This window comes from Galeopterus variegatus, unplaced genomic scaffold, assembly GCF_000696425.1.
Source record: "Galeopterus variegatus unplaced genomic scaffold, G_variegatus-3.0.2 Scaffold513, whole genome shotgun sequence".
Lineage (NCBI taxonomy): Eukaryota > Metazoa > Chordata > Mammalia > Dermoptera > Cynocephalidae > Galeopterus > Galeopterus variegatus.
This window is the reverse complement of record NW_007726624.1, coordinates 322,595-342,648: the sequence shown is the minus strand read 5'-3', so window position 1 is coordinate 342,648 and position 20,054 is coordinate 322,595. Positions and strand designations below refer to the sequence as shown.

Here is a 20,054-nt window from a genome sequence, read left to right as displayed (position 1 = left end):
TGAAATAGTTCTGGTTCTTTTATTTAGAATTTCTGTGATTTATAAATACGCTTTGTTAGGGAAAGTTGCTGGTTTAGATTTTTGCATGCTTAATATGAAAGTGAGTGCTTCGTGTACGTTAAGCACTGAATAAAGATTTATGGTTCGATTTTGTTGACATAATTTTGATTTCAAGATTTTACTTTATAATTCTTACTTAAGAGAAAAATTTGTAATTTTTCATGAGTTTCTTGGTATTCTGTACTGGAGAGGAAAGTGTGGATTCCAGCAGAGATCTTAGAAGGGCCTGATGGTCAATTTTTCACGAATAATATAAGGGCCAGGCAGCAATGTAACGTGGCAAAACTGACTCGTTAGCCAGACTGAGAAGGTATGTGGACATTTAAATAACATCTGATGATGATGAAGTTATGTGTGTGGGCGTGTTTTACAGGACTGCTGCACCTGGATTACACACGGTTTCCTTTTCCAGTAGCCCAGCAGAGATCTTAGAAGGGCCTGATGGTCAATTTTTCACGAATAATATAAGGGCCAGGCAGCAATGTAACGTGGCAAAACTGACTCGTTAGCCAGACTGAGAAGGTATGTGGACATTTAAATAACATCTGATGATGATGAAGTTATGTGTGTGGGCGTGTTTTACAGGACTGCTGCACCTGGATTACACACGGTTTCCTTTTCCAGTAGCCTTCAGGTAGGTTGGCAGTAAGACATTTTTTTTTTTTTTTTTTTTTTTTTTTTTTTGCAACGGTACCATTATTGCGGTTTCAAAGTAGTCTCCTCCTATAAATGCAAAGGATACGCGCCCATTAATAATTTTCCAAACTAAAAGCAGTAACAGAGGCAATCTGTTTTAATAAATGCTGAGCATTTAAAGTTTAATGCTTTTAGATAGAATCAAAAGTGCTTCTAGTGATCCATTTCTGGGTTTGGGTTTTGATTCAATACTTGGATTGCAAACCCTAAAGTGAAGAAAGCGCCAACATTCAGTCCTCAGTTTCCCCCACCTTCTCCTCCCAGTCCCTTTCTCTGCAGCTCCCCAGCCAGGCTGTCGTCCGGTCCCCGTAACTTCCCGCCCCCTGGGTTCAACCTCCTGAGCGTCTTTCCCCCAGAAGCCCCGAAGCACCTTCATCTCCTTCAGGGCAGCCCACCAATCACGCCTACTCGCCTCGGAAGCCCCTCTTCAGTAGGGATCCACACCCCCGCCCCTGCTGCCCTGGGTGCCCCCCTGCCCCGGCCCAACCGCCCCAGTGATTGACAGGCAGGCCGGGAGGAAGCTGCGGCGCAGGCGCCCTGGGCTCCGCAGAGCTCCCCTCTGGCCGGGTCGAGGAGTTCCCAGCAGACACCGCGCCGCGGCTGCGCAGTACCGGGGAGGCTTTTAATTCCATTGTGGAGAGGACGGCGTTATTTTTATTAACTGGAGGCGACGGCGGCTGCGACGGCGGCGGGACCCGTAAGTGTTGCTGGTGGGTTCGGGAAGGAGAGGATGAGGCCCGGGGAAGAGTCGCAGGGCCATGCGTGCCGGGGCCGGAGGCGACTGGGCTGGGAATTAGGGCTGGGCGCGTTGCGGTCTGGGCGGCGGCGCGGCGGGGTCCTAGGCGCTGCGGTGGTCCCGGCCCGGGGCCCGGTTCCACCTCCTTCCCTCCCTCTTCCTCCTCCTCTCCTCAGCCAGGCCTCCTCCGGGGTATGAAAATCGGCAGTGGGTTCCTGAGTGGCGGCGGTGGTACCGGCAGTAGCGGTGGTAGCGGCTCCGGCGGCGGCGGTAGTGGCGGCGGCGGCGGCGGCAACAGCAGCAGCCGGAGGGCAGAGATGGAACCCACCTTTCCCCAGGGTATGGTTATGTTCAACCACCGGCTTCCCCCGGTCACCAGCTTCACCCGGCCGGCGGGGTCGGCCGCCCCTCCCCCGCAGTGCGTGTTATCCTCCTCTACCTCCGCAGCCCCGGCCGCTGAGCACCCCCCTCCGCCAGCCCCGGACATGACTTTCAAGAAGGAGCCGGCGGCGTTAGCCGCGGCCTTCCCCTCGCAGAGGACCTCCTGGGGATTCTTGCAGTCTTTGGTTAGCATCAAACAGGAGAAACCCGCAGATCCCGAGGAGCAGCAGTCCCACCACCACCATCACCACCACCACCACTATGGAGGGCTGTTCGCTGGGGCTGAAGAGAGATCTCCAGGCCTAGGAGGCGGGGAAGGGGGGAGCCACGGCGTCATCCAGGACCTCAGTATTCTCCACCAGCATGTCCAGCAGCAACCAGCCCAGCACCACCGCGACATATTACTCAGCAGCAGCAGCAGTAGTAGGACTGATGACCACCACGGCAACGAGGAGCCAAAGCAGGACGCTAATGTCAAAAAGGCGAAGAGGCCAAAGCCAGAATCTCAGGGAATCAAAGCCAAGAGGAAGCCAAGTGCATCTTCCAAACCTTCTTTGGTTGGAGATGGAGAAGGTGCCATCCTCTCCCCAAGTCAGAAACCTCATATCTGTGATCACTGTAGTGCTGCTTTCCGAAGCTCCTATCACCTGCGGAGACATGTCCTCATTCATACAGGAGAAAGACCTTTCCAGTGCAGCCAGTGTAGTATGGGTTTCATTCAGAAATACCTATTGCAGAGACATGAGAAAATTCATAGTAGAGAAAAGCCATTTGGATGTGATCAGTGTAGCATGAAGTTTATTCAGAAGTACCATATGGAGAGACACAAGAGGACACATAGTGGAGAAAAGCCATATAAGTGTGACACTTGCCAACAGTATTTTTCAAGGACTGATAGATTGTTGAAGCACAGGCGCACATGTGGTGAAGTCGTAGTTAAGGGAGCCGCTAGTGCAGAACCTGGGTCATCAAACCATAACAATATGGGTAATCTGGCTGTGTTGTCTCAGGGAAATACAAGTTCTTCAAGGAGAAAAACGAAGTCCAAAAGCATAGCTATTGAAAATAAGGAGCATAAGACTGGTAAAACAAATGAATCACAAATTTCAAATAATGTAAACATGCAGAGTTACTCAGTAGAAATGCCTACAGTGTCTTCCAGTGGAGGCATAATTGGCACTGGTATGGATGAACTACAGAAAAGGGTGCCAAAATTGATCTTTAAGAAAGGAAGCAGAAAGAATACAGATAAAAACTACCTTAATTTTGTGTCACCATTACCAGACATAGTTGGACAGAAATCCTTGTCCGGGAAACCAAGTGGCTCACTTGGCATAGTATCAAATAATAGTGTGGAGACCATTAGTCTTCTCCAAAGTACAAGTGGCAAACAAGGTCAAATAAGTAGTAATTATGATGATGCCATGCAGTTTTCAAAGAAAAGAAGATACTTACCAACTGCCAGCAGCAACAGTGCCTTTTCTATAAATGTAGGACACATGGTCTCCCAACAGTCCGTCATTCAGTCTGCAGGTGTCAGTGTTTTAGACAATGAGGCACCATTGTCGCTTATTGACTCCTCAGCTCTAAATGCTGAAATTAAGTCTTGTCATGACAAGTCTGGAATTCCTGATGAGGTTTTACAGAGTATTTTGGATCAATACTCTAATAAATCAGAAAGCCAGAAAGAGGATCCTTTTAATATAACAGAGCCACGGGTGGATTTACACACCTCAGGAGAACACTCAGAATTGGTTCAAGAAGAAAATTTGAGCCCAGGCACCCAAACACCTTCAAATGATAAAGCAAGCATGTTGCAAGAATACTCCAAATACCTCCAACAGGCTTTTGAAAAATCCACTAATGCAAGTTTTACTCTTGGACATGGTTTCCAATTTGTGAGTTTGTCTTCACCGCTCCACAACCATACTTTATTTCCAGAAAAACAAATATACACTACATCTCCTTTGGAGTGTGGTTTCGGCCAATCTGTTACCTCAGTGTTGCCATCTTCATTGCCAAAGCCTCCTTTTGGGATGTTGTTTGGATCTCAACCAGGTCTTTACTTATCTGCTTTGGATGCTACACATCAGCAGTTGACACCTTCGCAGGAGCTGGATGATCTGATAGATTCTCAGAAGAACTTAGAGACTTCATCAGCCTTCCAGTCCTCATCTCAGAAATTGACTAGCCAGAAGGAACAACAGAAAAACTTAGAGTCCTCAACAAGTTTTCAGATTCCATCTCAGGAGTTAGCTAGCCAGATAGATCCTCAGAAAGACATAGAGCCTAGAACAACGTACCAGATTGAGAACTTTGCACAAGCATTTGGTTCTCAGTTTAAGTCGGGCAGCAGGGTGCCAATGACCTTTATCACTAACTCTAATGGAGAAGTGGACCATAGAGTAAGGACTTCAGTGTCAGATTTCTCAGGGTATACAAATATGATGTCTGATGTAAGTGAGCCATGTAGTACAAGAGTAAAGACACCCACCAGCCAAAGTTACAGGTAAGGTCCCAAAAGTGACCAGGCTGGGGGTCTTCTAATGTAATTTTGTTTTATTTTGAGAACACTGCCATTGGAATGTTTCTACACGATCCTATTAAGAATAATGTAATGCCCTTTCAATGCAACTTTTCATATTTAGTTTATTTTGTTAGCGTGATTTTAGCTCTGTTTGTATTATGATTTTTAATCAAAATCAATAGATTAAAAATAGTTTGACATTCAAAGTGACAATGTTTAGCAATCAAATTTACATGTATAGGTCGTCAGGGAATAGCCCAAAAGTTAAATGCAAAAAAAAAAAAAAAAAAAAAAAAAAAAAAAACCTACAAAAAAACAAAACAAAACAAAAAAAACTTTGTTGCTAGGATTAAGGTTATTCTAATTGCTTTACTCTCAGGAAAGTGTAATAACGCATGGGAATTCTGTTCGTTATCACTGTAATGGAATATCCAATTTACAGGTAGTATGATATACGTTTCATGATTTAAGTAAGGGATTGAAAACATTTCAGATTGCTCTATCTGGACTGATATGATATACATTTCATCATTTAAGTAAGGGATCGAAAACATTTCAAATTGCTATCTCCATCTGGGCTGATCCAAAATTCTGAGATTGTTGGCTACCTATATTTTGTTGCAGCTTTTAAATGTACTCTGAACTTCCAAACCACATTCATTCCAGCCTGGTAGGACAAATATTCTTGGATCTTTGATCAAAGCCTGGAATGGATAGCTTTAATAAAAGAAGAAAAAAAAAGCACCCTCTCTTTATCCCAACCGTAACAAGGCTGTAATTCCATTAAGTGATTCTAGTGACATCTAGTACAGTATTGAAGCCCAGGTGGCTGACTGGTTCCAGTATTAGGACCCAAGTTGGAATTACATAATTAATTTAAATTTGGGGTATGCATTATTTATTATACATGGCTTAAAAAACATTCTCTTTTTTGTGCTATAACATATCACAAATACTTCTGTTTTTTTGTTCTTGTTCTTAACCCATACTCTTTCTTAGAGTTCTGGGCCTTTCATAAAAGCTTCCTCTTCTCCCTATTTTGACAGTTTCAATTTTAGAATGACTTGCATTCCAATAGGAAATTCATTATGCGTTTTATATGCCTTTTGGCATCCAAATACTAAACAATAAGATGAACACCTCCAATTCCTACTGTTTTAAAAAACAAACCCCATACAGATTTCCATGTGTAATAAAACCCCATGAACTAAGAGCTATAGATATTAATAAGGTTATAATTCTCACTGCTTGTGTGAGGGATAAGAATGTGTCTGCATATAGTAATGACATCGGAACCTTTTTATGAAATTGCAGCCTTTAATGTAAATTTTAAAAGGGTGCATTAGTCAGTATTGTACAGGGGTCTTGTAAAGTCATCAAAACTTGCTATGAATGCTAATTGCCATTTGAAGCTACTGATAGGCAGTGGCTCTGCTCTAAACCGCTTTTTAGCAATTGTATTTTTTTCCTGATTATATTTTTTAATGTACTTTGATGTTTATGCTGATGAGTTTTTTATGTACTTTTGGTGATATTTCAGTCTTATGTACTCTTCTGACGTCAGAAAAGTACCACTGATTGTTTGCAGTCTTATTGTGTAATCAGCCTACTACAGGCTTCCATGTATAATAAAGTAATTAATATTGTGCAAGTGTAAAACACTTCTATTATAAAAGCAGTGTTTGGAAAATAAGAAATTATTAAAAATTGTTACAAAATACTAGTTAATTTCCTTTCCCCACTTCCCTCTCTTTAGCTTTAGCAGCTAAAGGGTCACCAACTTGTCATTGCAAGATTTTTAGAAAATGTGTTTAATCTTTTTAAATATGCTCAATACTAAAAAGTCTGTATTTTTTATTTTGGTAAGTGCGGTAAGTTCTATTGGGTACAGAGTACAAGCTGTAATTAAAAGATGGAGAGGACCTTTACCACTGTATCTCTTAAGCTGTATGATTTCTCCAGTTTTTTGTTTTATACAGGTTTTGAATTTCTTTAACTTTTATTGTGTGTACTGAATACTGCATATGTATTATTCTGATTGTTTGCTCTAGTTTACTACCAATAAAAGTCCTGTTAATCACAAAATTGAAGAAAGGAGATATCACTTAATATCCAGTCACATTTTTCAGATTTTTCTATTAGCTACATTTCCTAAAAATATTCACATCAGTGATATAACCTGCAATTTAGGGGCTTGCATTTTTATCATATTTTTTTAAAAACTTAAGTATTTTATGTTTCTAGGTTTATTTTATTTGAAAATGGGTTGAATTGTGTGAGGTGCACAATGATATAGAAGAGAAGAAATTTAATATTATGTAAATTATAACATGTTTTCTTGAAATAAGGTTAGCTGCCCTAAATATTACTCCAGAGGGATTATTTACTGAGGAGTTATTTTAAATCACATTCTAGTATCTATTGGTTCTGGGTGCATCATTTTTCCTCACAAAGGTTGTAATAAAATGTCAGTATGACATAGATAAAAATGGTCTTGAGCATTTTTAGTAGGAAAATATTATTGTTAAACCATAGTTAACAATGTTAAAGTTGGGAGTGTAGATATTAGAAGGAAAGATGTGTAGAAAGGGTGTTTGAAAGTTAGTAAATATGTTAACTTTTAAAGATGAAGGAGAAAAAGTTGTAGATGACTGTGAAATCATGAGAAAACTGCTTTAAAACTTAGTGGTTACAAGTGTTGAGGGATTAGGAATAAAAATTAAAGGGTGGAGTGTGTCTTTGAGGCTTTGCTTTTTTTTGTATGTAATGATATTTCTGGGAAAAGATAAATGACTTACATGTAAGCATGGATTCCTCTGTAGAGAAGTATCTCTACTCGTGGGCGCATATGATTAGGAAATGTAAATTAATTTTCTTTGCCAAGGTTATTCTCTAGATTTGGTCATTTTCTTGGACATGAGTGTTAAGCAGAATCTCTCATATTCTTCATTGAAATCCAGCTCTTGGTTTCTGTGTACTGATTACTTATTTTCTATGTTCTAGGTTAACCCCAACAGATTAATTTTTTTAACCACACGCCTGCCTTTTTTCTTCTGTGGAATGTCTATATCTGAATATGATCACTTTAAAATTAAGGTATTTTTTACTTTTAAGATGTTAGGGTATGAAGTAAGAAACAATTCTTTGGATTTCTTTCATGCTACTGTAAATTCAGGATAAGGACTACCATAATTTAGTAGTTGCTGGTCAGTAATTTGTGAGGTAATTCAGTAATGAGAACAGAAAAATGTGAAAAAAAAAATCTGTACTTAAATTTTTAAATGTTCTTTTTCAAATTGCAAACAGGTGATACAAATATTTGCTTCAAATTTAGTTTTCTGTATTACACTAATCAGATGAGAGAGGCAAAAGTTTTTGTTCATTCCTGGTATCTGGCATTTTGTAGTTATTTGCCTTTAGTAGCATTTAAGCCTAACTGGGTGACAGTTTGAACAGTATGACCTCATGAGGATGTATGCAGTCCTTAGTATAGTTTCCCAACTCATAGGTTCTTGTTAAACAGAAGAACTTCCCTCAAAAAAAAAAAAAGCTTCTGAACTTCAAAGTTTTATTTTTAGAGTAAAACACATATCTGAAGACTGTCATTTTCTGAGTTTTATAGTCTTCATGTTTTCTGTGATACATAATGACAGGATTTAATTTTTTTTTTTTTTAAAAGATGACCGGTAAGGGGATCCCAGCCCTTGACTTGGTGTTGTCAGCACCACGCTCACCCAGTGAGCCAACCGGCCATCCCTATATGGGATCCGAACCCGCAGCCCTGGTGCTATCAGCACCGCACTCTCCCGAGTGAGCCACGGGCCAACCCTAGGATTTCATGTTTGAAATGTGACACAAGACTCCTTTGTTAGTGCTATGATATGATCCATGCATCATGTTGCATGAGGTTGTGTCAGTAATGTTCCAGGAATATTTTTGTTATGGGATCCCTCCTGGTATTTAAGAGGAGAAATCTGAGGGGGTTTGCCAATCTACTTGTACCCTTTATGAGGTGATAAAGACTTCCTGTTAAATTTTGAGGAAAAATGTGTTATACTTGTTATATTTTTGTCTTTAATAATATTTAAAGTGAACATTAGCATGAAGACAAGCATCTTGGAATTCTCTTGTCTCAACCTTGATCAAAAAAATCTAAAGAAAATCCTTAGTTAATTTTTAAAGATGTTATTACCATAAAGAGAGCATACCCTTTTAAAATTATTTCCTCATTCCTTGTGTTTGTTTTGCTTTTTAAAAAAACATTGGTATCAGCCAGCTGCCAAAAAAACAAAACCAAAACGAAAAAGTGTTGACTGTACTTGAATGTGATTAACAAGTAGATTTTATTTAAATTCTTGGTGAATCTTTGGCTCACTCATGCAGGAAAGTACTGCATAACATTTTTTGGATCATGGAGTCTTTGGTCAGCTGATAGAATTGATGTCCCCACCCTCACCTTATATTAGGAGAAATTTATCTGCGCATGAAAATTTACAAGCCAGTCAACATGCTCACAAGACCTCCCACTCTGAAAAATAATCTTTACATATGGACACCAGATTAAGAATCCTACCTTAGAAGACTGCCTAAATATTGAAATTTTATTATACAAGTAATTAGAAAGTTAATGCCTAAACTAAAAAACATCAAATATTAGGGGTACTTTTAATTTTCTTTGTACTTGCTGGCTGTTAGCTCAGTTGGTTAGAGCTCGGCCTTTTAACACACCAAGGTCAAGTGTTCGGTTCCCCATGCTGGCCTGCCACCAAAAAAGAAATAAAAGTTTCTATATCCTTATCAGTAATTTAACTAATTACTTCACATTTATGGAATACATTTAGGTTACATTAAACTGTAGAGTTTTATGATTAGCTGGTCAAATAAGTTGAGTAGAACTTATGATTCTCTGCACATGTTCTCATTTGATAATAATTACCATACAGGTGCTCTACTTGACAATAGTTTAATATTTTCCATTACAAAGAAATGCATTAACAATGTATAGTAATTACAGTCAACTGCTGTGGTTTTTTAGTTACACAGAAGTAGCTTCTCACATAAGTATTGGCAGAAATGAAAACCAACCCACACCTTTTTTACCAAGGTAAGAGGAATAATATTAAGTTCCTAATAACATTAAAACTATACTTCATATAACCTGAGTGTGACTAGCTTAGGTTGAAATGTACCGTGCAAGATATGCCTTGTTAAGCATGTTATGTGTTGAAATCGTATCTCTTGGGAAGCACAGATAATAGCTGGAGAAAAATTTAATGATTTGGACCTTATACTGGAAAGGGGAAAATTTGTTCCCTGTGTCTGTAGAAAATAATAGTGGGCAGGTATAGAGGGTTAAGGGAGGTAGGGGATATCTTAGAAAGGAGAAGAAAAGGAATGGTTTTGAAAAAAAGAATAGGGAATGTAAAATTTACTCCAATATTAATAGTGGTTCTGGAGAATTTAGTTAACTACAAGGGTAAAGAAGTTTTAAGCTGAAAAGCTGCTACTTTGGTTTGTTATGAACTTTAGAACTATTGTGGAACAATTAATAAATAACCCTTAACAGACAACTGTGGTGAACTTCTGTTTACATTCCCAATCTAGGAAAAAGATGTCTAATCTTTGTGTTTATATATTAAATCTTTTCTTTACTAACTCAAAACCACACGGCTTCTCTTGGTTGGTGAGAATTTTAAATAACCTTTTTCTTACCAAAACATATGAAGTCAAAAATAAGTTATATGTGACCAAAGCAATATGCATAGAATTGAGGAATTAAGACAAAAGCTTTGAATCCACATCCCCCACCCACCAAAAAATAAATCTGCAAGTACAGTGTATAATGGCATATTGTGTTATGACAAAGGAAAGGTGTGAGTGATCGCAAAAAGTTAGAAACCCTTAATAATTTTTAAGTTTTGCTTTGAAAAGTGTTTTCGGTTTTAACTTGTGACTAGCTCATTTGTTTATTCTACTTTAGATAAGAATCTTGTTTTATAAGCATTACCTATTGGAAAATGCATGCTAAAGTTTTTATCTTGAGTTTTGAGACAACTACAGTTTTTGTCTGGAAGTGACATATTCAGATTAGTCTTAAGAGTGGATTGCAACATCGAATGACAAGATCAGCAGTATAACTATTTTATGTTTGGTTGTGCATAAACTAGGCTCTTCCTACAAGAAACCAAGTGCAAACATTTGAGAGAGAGTTCCTTCTTTTTGGACAACAATGAGAACTGTAAATGGGTGTCATTGTGGGTCCCCATGAATAGACAACCCATGACCTTGATCAGTTTCATGGTGGAACTGCAAAGAGCCTTTCTGAAGCTTGCAGTTTCTTACTTAGTGGGCCAAAACAACAAATGTGTTTAGTATAAATTAGAAAGCAGACTGAGATGAGACCTGAAGTTTTCATCTTACAGGTGGATAAGGTACAGTAATAAAAATGATAAAAATATTTGCATTTAATAGGCCAAATATGAAAATTTTTTTAGTCATAAGCATATTAGAAGACTGGGCAAAGTTGGTAGCTCTGCATGAGTGCATTAAGACATTTTAAAAAATTGACCTTGTACTGCTTTCTGCTTTTGTTACAAATAGCCTTTCAAAGAACATCTTGTAGTTATGTCACTAGTTAAAGATTATGTTGTTTATAAGGTAAATTACCCAGCAATTTTATTCTTTTGAATTTGGGAGACAGCTGGAGAAGTTTCAAACCTTTGTTTAATGTTTTAGTGAAGTTCACTAAGATATGCACATTTCTATACTCAGTCACATTTGGAATAGTCAACTGAGTATTTTTTTGTTTTTATGAATGTTTGTGTTGGTAATTTGGTTTAGTTTAGAAAATTTGCAAGAGTAATCCAAAGTTACTGCACTCTTTTTCAATTGCCTCTTATTTTTAGTAAGTAAAAGATTAGGTTATGATGACACAACATAGATTGTTATGTTTTATTTGAAGGGTTTATTTGAAGAAATATTTTAAAAACCTGTGAATGTTGAACATGGCATAAAAACTATTATAACTGTTGTGACAGATTTGTCTTTGAATGGGAAAGAAGGACTATTATGTAAGGACAGTGAAAAAAGGATCTAAGGAGATTAATATTAGTGGCTATGTTGACCATGGCCATACACTTAAGACAAAGATTTGAATTAGATATGTTTGGAAGACTGGTATTAATGGTAACCTGATAATTAGTTCCTGTGGGTTATTGCTGGTGAATCACAGGAATAAATATGAAGGCAAAATTAAAATGTGATTTGGGAAGATTTCTAGATCAGTTTGGCAGAATGAATGTCATATTCGTTTTTCATTTTGTTCACTCTTTGGTTTCATTAAACCTCTAAAACAAATTGATATTTGGGAAGGAGAAAGGAGGACTATTAATGAAGCATATAGTGGTATTTTGCTGATAATGGAAAACATGTGTGCGTATGTGTCCTATAAAAAGAAGATAATGTAGTGTGTAGGAAAAAATGAGAGAAAAAGTGCCTTGCTTAATAGTTTTTTCTAATAACACCATTAAAATTTTCTCCCTTAAAATTTTAAATTTGGAAATACTTCAATTCAGTATGAGTGAATATCTTAATTTGGAAAAAAACAATACTGTTATAAACAACTGATTGGTAATACAGGGTAAAAGATAACATTTTCGTTCCTAGCTAAATATTAAGCAGTTAAAAAAGAATCATAGCAGAAAATATTTTTTGCCTTTAAACCCTGTCAATTCATCTATGTATGTAATTGAAGTCTTATGTAACATGCAAGTAAAATTTTATAGAATTGGCTGTATAATTATGAAATGATTTTAAGGCTTCCCATGACATTTAATGACGGAAATCAATTTTCTGATCTCCAAACCAAAACTAAGTAACATGAATTTTATAATTTAATAGGAAATGATCACTCAATTATATTCAGTCATTTGCCCAGCTGAACCAATACTCCATCTGGAACTAAAATACAAAAACATTTTTAACAGTCTGAAAGTACTGTTTGTTAAAAATGTTCAGTACCGAAATATCAGTTGGGATTTTGGCAGCTGAATATGAGGGAAGAAATTCAAAATATATGTAGAATTGCCTTTCATAATTCAGTTAGTGATTTTGTTTCTAAGACATATATATATATATAAATAGTTATTTAGATGATCAAATTTATTCTCACTATCTCCTTCCCCCCATGTACTTGCTTTGTAATGAAATATTCAGAACAAAAATTACTGGGAGCTGAATATATATAAAAGAAATATATTTTCAGATGGAATACTAGCAAGAACAGATGGTGGGGACATTGCTCTGCAATAAATAAGATTAATGTGTTTATTAGCGCTGTTAAGATTGTGAATAGAAAGGAAAAGTTTAGCCTATCAATAGGAAGCAAGCCACTGCCTGAACCTGACTTGAGTTTTGCAAAAGCTCATTTCTGGTAAATGTGCCTAGAAAATTGGGCTTCACAGAACATGTTATTTTTGTGATTCTTTATTCACATAAGGTACAAGGAATATCCAGATGACTCCTGTGTTTCAAGAATAACCACTTCATATATTTCAGGAGACTTTCAAAAGTTGGAAAAAAGTCCCAACTGGACTTTCAAAAGTTTGAGTTTATAATTAAATGTAAGTCAAAGAACTGAGTTTTTTGGAGAATACTGGAAGTTTTCTTTGGTAAAATTACTATGCATTTCTAGAAATGTCTATTGAAAGGTAGAAATTAAATACTTTAAAGCATGTGAAATGAGTTATCTGTTAAAAATTATCACTTCAGTGTGATTTGAATAGAGTGAAACAAAGAAATCATAAACTTAGTTTATACTTTGGAAATGGGATGTCTTAAAAATTGTTATTCATTTCTGCCATTCATTATATGAGGCCATTAGATTAGCGAAGGCCTATTAATTGCTGGAATTTATAAATGAATCTAAGTTTTAATCATATTTTTATAAGTATGCCATCACTTGATTTTAAATTAGAAATGGATAAAAAGAGATATTTTGGTAATTTTATAGTTTCACTTTGCTGATTTGATTTATAATTGCCGTTTGTAATAAAAATAAATTGAGCATTTTACCGGAGGTTCTTCTAAGTAAAAATAATTTATGACTTGGAAGTGAATGATAGTCCGTGCTCCTCTTGATTTTAGTCCCAATTACGTTATTATCCAAATTGAAACTGGATGGACAGCTGCCTTGTCTTTGAACTTGGAAAAAGTTCCTTCCTCTCAAACTACTTGCAATCTCATAATTTTCAACTGCTTATAATATGTCAATTACTAAATTCAGAGATTGTGTGTGTGTTGCATTAAGTAATGTTAAAACAATGTGGAAAAGAAGACTTTTGATAACATTGAAATCCAATACATTATTCATTAGTATGTTTATTACTTATATAGTAATCTGAAATTAAGCTAAATATGTCTTTTAATATTAAACATTTCAGTATATTATCTTTCTTTTTTTTTTTTTTTTCCCTTTTTTTTGTCTTTTTTACTGACCGGTAACGGGATCGCAACCCTCGGTGTTGCGCCTGCACCACGCTCAGCCAGTGAGCAGAACTGGTCTCCACATGGGATCCGAACCCTCGGCGGGAGCGCCGCCGCACTCCCAAGCGGCGCACTCTCCAGTGCGCCACCGGGCCGGCCCAGTATATTATCTTTCAAACAAGACTAAAATATATATAGAATGTATATTTTCATTGCATTATGAAAAAGTTGCCATCAAAATACAAGATTGTTTAGTACTGGGGTTTTCCACATTCTTCATTCCATAAAGTATTCCATGCTTCTCATCAGCCTTAGAAAATGAAAGGAAAGCAATTACAGAGGGATATGGCATGCACTTTTCATTAACAAACAACTCATTTAATTAGTCCTTTGCTGCCCTGATTTCCATCTCAGTGCAAATTTGTTTAGATCCTACCCAAATGCACCCTTGTCCAGGGCCTGGCTGTGAAAGTGGAGCAGCGACATCAGCATTACCTAGGAGTATGTTAGACATGCAGAGTCTCAGCCCCACCCTATACTAAATCAGAATCTGCAATCTGCATTTTAGGGGGCTGGCTGGTTAGCTCAGTTGGTTAGAGTGCCACCTTGTAACTCCAAGGCCAAAGGTTCAGATGCCTATGCCAGCCAGCCACCAAAAAAAAAAAAAAAAGAATCTGCATTTTACAGTTTGAGAAGCATTGTCTTAAAACTCTCACCTGTGCTTAAACAGGTTTTCCTTGCCTTTACTATCTCATCTTTAATCAAAATCCGTCCAATTCCCATAGGTCCATAATTCACATTTCTCTGGTTTAGTTTTATAAAATCAATCCACTCAGCAAGTATCTGGGTGGCCACTATGTGCCAGGCACTGTTCTAGGTGATAAAGGTGAAAAGGAAACAAAGTGCCCTTAAATTCTAGTGGAGGAGCTGGGTGAACAAATACATCATGTGATGTGGGGTGGGGTTTAGTGCTGGGAAGAAAATAAAGGGACCAGAAGGTGATAGATAGTAAGTGAGGTGTGTCCTCAGTAGAGAAGTCCTGGAAGGAGTAACATTGGAGCAAAGACTCAAAGCAGGTAGGAAAGTGAAACTGGGGGACGATTTTAGGGCGCTGATATCCAACCCTGAGTATTAAAAACCACTGATGATAATTACATTTGTGTGTCATGGTCCACATGTTACTTGTGTGCTATAGGTGGGAATATTTTCATATTAACTGGTGAAGAACAGAGGCTCAGGGTTAAGGTTGCACCGTTGATAGAATTGGTAAAACCCCTTCGTGATGCCACATTTTGTGGAGGTTTTTGTTTTGTTTTTTACTCTACTCCTCCACTATGCTTTCTTTCTTCAGAGGTCTTGCGGCCTTATGGAAGGATCCATATCGTTAGACCGAATTTAAAATCTTGGCTCTGGCATTGAATAGAAGAAGTAAGATTACTTCATCTTCCTGAACCTGGATGTTCTCATCTATAAAGTGGTGCTTATAGCACCTACCACAGGGGGCAAGGGCTCTTGGCGGTGTTCAGAGGTGTTAACAATGACTATTGGATCAGTATTTAACCATCCTAGGGGGTACATGTGCACTTTGACAAGGGTGTTGTGAGGATAAAGACACCAAAGGAATGACTGAATCAGTGGTTCTCAACTGGGGACATTTGCTCCCCAGGGGACATAGGACAGTATCTGGAGACATTTTCGGTTGCCACAACTTGGAGCTGGGTTGTGCGCTATTGGCGTCTAGTAGGGAGAGTCCAGGGATGTTGCTAGACACCCTACAATGCGCAGGACAGTCCCTCATAACAAAGAATTATCCAGCTCAGAATGTCAGCGGTGCTGAAGTGGAGAAACTCTGCTCTAAATGGTGTGCCACTATTAGAATAATTTGGGAACAGATGGTGAGATCTTTTGGAATACTTAGATAAGCTGACCAATTACTAGTTAAGAAATGAATACAAGGTTCAGGTGTGATTAACTGTGGGGCTATTTTTTGTGTAAGAAGCTTTCTTAGAAAAAAATCCTTGGGCCTACCTTATTCAGTTATTTTTTAAGCTGCTTTGGTTGCCAGTTACCCTTTTATTTTTGATATTGTTTTATCTCACAGCAATCATGATTAGTTAAAGAAACTTACTGCTTCTTAAATTCTAAATTCACTGATGGAATCTTAGAGGCATCTGTAGGTTTTACTAAAATCTCTAATAAATCTGGTGTATTCTGGGTAATTTCTGGTTCACTAATTATGATGATAGATTTAGAATGATTATGTGGTATTTAGAGTTTGAAATCAACCTAATTTCTTTGATGAGAACAAATGTATTTGCAGTTAACTAGAACTCTATATTAATTACATGGTTATAGTTAATATTTAAAAAATAAATTTGTCTAGGTAGAGATGTGTAATCCCTCTTTTATCCCAAGATTCTCTTTTCTTCAAAAAAAAAAAAAATCTTCTTTAAAGACAAGTCTTATTTTATATGCATTATCTAAGTGATACCTTTATGTGGCCTGCACCTGTGGCAGAGGGATTGCGCGTCAAGTACTGCTTCACATTAGTAGCAGCTACTGAGACAGGTGGAGGGGGAGGGGTCCTGTTATATTACGTCCTTAGGAGAAGTGGTTTAAATGTGACTTGAAACTCCAGTCCATCGATTGGAATGTCTGATTTTGGAGCTGTGTAAGCCAAAAGAGCCCCCTGATTGTTGTATGCCCTGTAATACTGGGATAGAATGTACAATGTATACATCCTGAAGAACCCAGTTTGCTTGTGAAAGTTCCACAGGCTGCTTGTGGAAGTCAAGTTTTATCATTCATCATTCGATGAACTTCTACTTTGTGTCAGAGTTTTTGCAGGCTTTGCCTCATTTCATGCTGACAAACTAAGAGGCAGGGTAATGTTAATTTCATTTTACAGAAGACAAATTGGGTTAGGAAACTTCCACCAGAGAAACACTAGATACAGTGATGCCTAAATGCAAATGTAGGCTTGCTTTTAGATCCCTGCCACTTCCCACTGTGCCATTATCCAGCCTGGCACAAGTTTCAGCCTAATGGGGTAGAAAGAGCTCAAGCCTAGGTGTCCAGAGGTTTGAGTTCTAATCCAGGACTTTCGAACGATGTAATTTTGAGAAAACTGTTAAACCTTACTTGGTTACCTCTTTCGTAAATGTGAAGTGGATATAAAAATACTTGCCTTCCTGGTTCTTGGGACTGCTGTGACTATCAGAGAGAGAAAAGGAAAATATTCTGTATTAGGTGAAGGCCTGTAGCCCAAGGAATCCTAACATTACTATGTGACGTAAAAGAGGTCAGCTGGTAGATGTGGGCTAACTGAATGCATAGCAGCGAAGGGTTTCTATTTTTACTCATTCTTTTTTACAGAATCTTCCCACGTCCCATTTGTGATTCCCCAATTCAGCAGTGTTGATGCTATTGTGCTCAGCTGTTTCCATGTTCAGTATGTAGAGTTTATAGTGCTGATGTTTGGAATTTGCTCACTGGGAAAGGTTTGGGGTTTTTTTTTTATTTGTTTTTTTTCAGAAAGCAAATTTTATAATATCAAAAATAGATTATTTCTATAATTTCCACTGGAAAGATGATTATAAGGAAATTTAGCATAAATACTACTACCTTCCTCATTTAGTTTCCCCAAAACATAACAATTTATAGAAACACTTCTTATCGTGTCATAGAATTAATCATAAGCATAACATTGCTTAATATATAAATGGATAAAGAAAATACAATTTTTTTCAGAAATAGAAATTTTATTTTGAAGTCAGGATGGTTTATATACAGTGAAACTTTATTTGATTTGTTTTCCAAATAAACCATTGTAGAGAAAAATTGGAAAATATTTTGGATATATTGGATATATTGAAGAATAAACAACTAGTGTTTATTAACTGTATTTTTGGAATTGTAGTTTATTAAGGAGCCTTTTCTTAAATAGTTTAACATTGGACTTGCCTAGAGAATGAACTGAGAAATTGAAGAGATTTGAGAACGTTTTGAAATTTTTCTTAACAAAAGTGCCACATGATTTTCTACTGCTTATATTTATAACCCGATGACTGATTTTTCTGGGATTCCTTATTGTTTAACCGGTTAGCCCATTTAACCTCTTCCAAAAAATAGGTAGAAAGTAAAACAAAATTTGTTGCTTCAATTCGGAATTTTATTTCCATATTCTGTCTCTAAGTACCTGAATGTCAAGCATAATAAAACATATCATTTAAGCAAGTATAGACACTTCTAAATGCAGGTCAATATTTTGTTAATTGTTATGAAGATGCAACTCATACTTTTTCATTTTTAAGGATTTAATTTGGTACATTTGGTGATATTTTTAGCAAGAAAAATAAAAGATATCTGTGTAAGATTAATATCATAATTATATGTGGCAGATTTGTTCATTGTTGAGACCTCACATTTTAACATGTCGACATATACTAATCAGTGTTTTCCAGCAGATTTAATGGCATAAATTCTTAAAAGGATGATTTTTAGTATTCTTTTAAATAAAAATTTGCCAAAAAGGAATAAATGAACATTTATAATAGACCATGTTTCAGATATTCTGTGTTGTGGAATAGATTCTAACATCAGCCAGATATGCTGTAGATTTATAAAACTGGTCACAGTGAAGATCAAAAGAGTTGATTGATATAAAATCAATCCCTGCTGGTGATAAGCAAAATTTATATCACCTTCCTAGTGGGTAAATGTTTCTTTACATACAAAGGACAACAGCTAGGTTAGTTTCATGAAAGACCAAATGTTATGATTTCACTTTTCCACTAAAAAGTAACTCAACTTACTTTTTCCTCTCTCTTTTTTTTTTGGTGGCTGCTGATACGGGGATCTGATCCCTTGACCTCGGTGTTGTAACACTGCACTGTAACCCATTGAGCTAACTGGCCAGCCCTAACTCTGCTTTTAATGTTTCAGTTTTTAAAATATGACATTACTTCATAACAGTATTTATTAAGCGCCAGGCACTGCTATCTGCTAACAGTAGAGTCAAGAATGAGACGTGATCCTTCTTCTCAATTCCTCTAAATTCCTAACCCAGTTTGTTGAAGTCAGTGACAAAAAGGGCCCGAAGCAAGTGTAATGAGGAGAAAAAACTGAGGGTGCTGTGGATGTGCATAGCTGGAAATTTACCCTAGTTTAAGAATCATGGAGACCTGAAAGATGAGGAGTTAGGCAAAGAGTTAGGCACAGAGAAAACAAGTGCCGAGTCTGGGAATGACCATGATTGTACAGTCGGTGGTACCAGCTGGAACGGACAGGCATGGATTTACCAGGCAGTGGGACAGGACAACAGTGGGGAATGGGAGTTGGATACAGAGGTGGAATCCAAGCTACACAGAAGCAGACAGAGACAGCAGAAAAGGAGATCCTTGAGGGATTTAGAAAACAGCTGTGGGAGTAGGTGAGGAAGCTGAGAGGGAAAAAGTTGCATTCAGAGTGGAATGCCAGAATTCATTTCAGTGGTAGAGCAGGTTGGAGCCTGACAAGGTCTAGGTGCAGCTGTGAGAGATGAGATTGAAGTGGTGCAGGGCAATGCTCCAATAAAGTTGGAGATAGGGTGGTCAGGAAAATGAGGGGCAAAGTGATGGAAGTCTGGTCCGTTTGGATCTTGAAGATATGCAGAAAGATGGCGGGACATTGGGAGGAGAGGATCCCATTTCTAAAGTGTTCCTCTTAGGAAAGGGCTAGGTGGTAAGTGCATGTCAGTCAAGAAAAGTCGTGGAGGGGTATAGCCAAATGCCATGAGGCTTAAAGAAACTAGTTTTACAAGAGGGTAAAAGAAAGGAGGTATGTGGGACGGGGAGGATGCTGATCCCACCCAGCACCAAACCTTAGTTTCTTTTAATTCTCTCCATTTCAGTCTCTTGGCAAATTCTGTTGATGGACCTCCAAAATATATTTCCAACCTTTTCTATTGTATTTCCGCTGTCACTACCTAGGTGCAAGCCACCATATCTCTTGTTCGGACTGTTTTAACTCCCCAACTTTCCTCCCTGTTTTCATTTTTGTCACCATACAATTCATTTCCCTCTAGAATTTTTCATACAATGTCACTCCCCTGCTTCAAACATCAGCCTGCTTCAGTATACTGTTAGAAGGAAATCCAAACTCCTGTGAGGGCTGTGCAGCCAGTGTCCTGTC

The 20,054-nt window shown here is 37.7% G+C and overlaps 1 protein-coding gene across 1 annotated transcript; it reads left to right on the top strand.

Annotated features, from left to right (window-relative positions):
* The first annotated feature begins 1,678 nt into the window (after positions 1 to 1,678).
* Positions 1,679 to 6,490, top strand: ZNF281 (zinc finger protein 281). The gene has a single exon (XM_008569579.1). The coding sequence runs from the start codon at positions 1,687 to 1,689 to the stop codon at positions 4,384 to 4,386; it is 2,700 nt and encodes an 899-aa protein (XP_008567801.1). The 5' UTR covers positions 1,679 to 1,686; the 3' UTR covers positions 4,387 to 6,490.
* The last annotated feature ends 13,564 nt before the right edge of the window (positions 6,491 to 20,054 follow it).

Excerpts from the sequence above, each read along its gene's own strand:
- ZNF281 (XM_008569579.1), top strand. The coding sequence starts at position 1,687 with ATGAAAATCGGCAGTGGGTTCCTGAGTGGCGGCGGTGGTACCGGCAGT.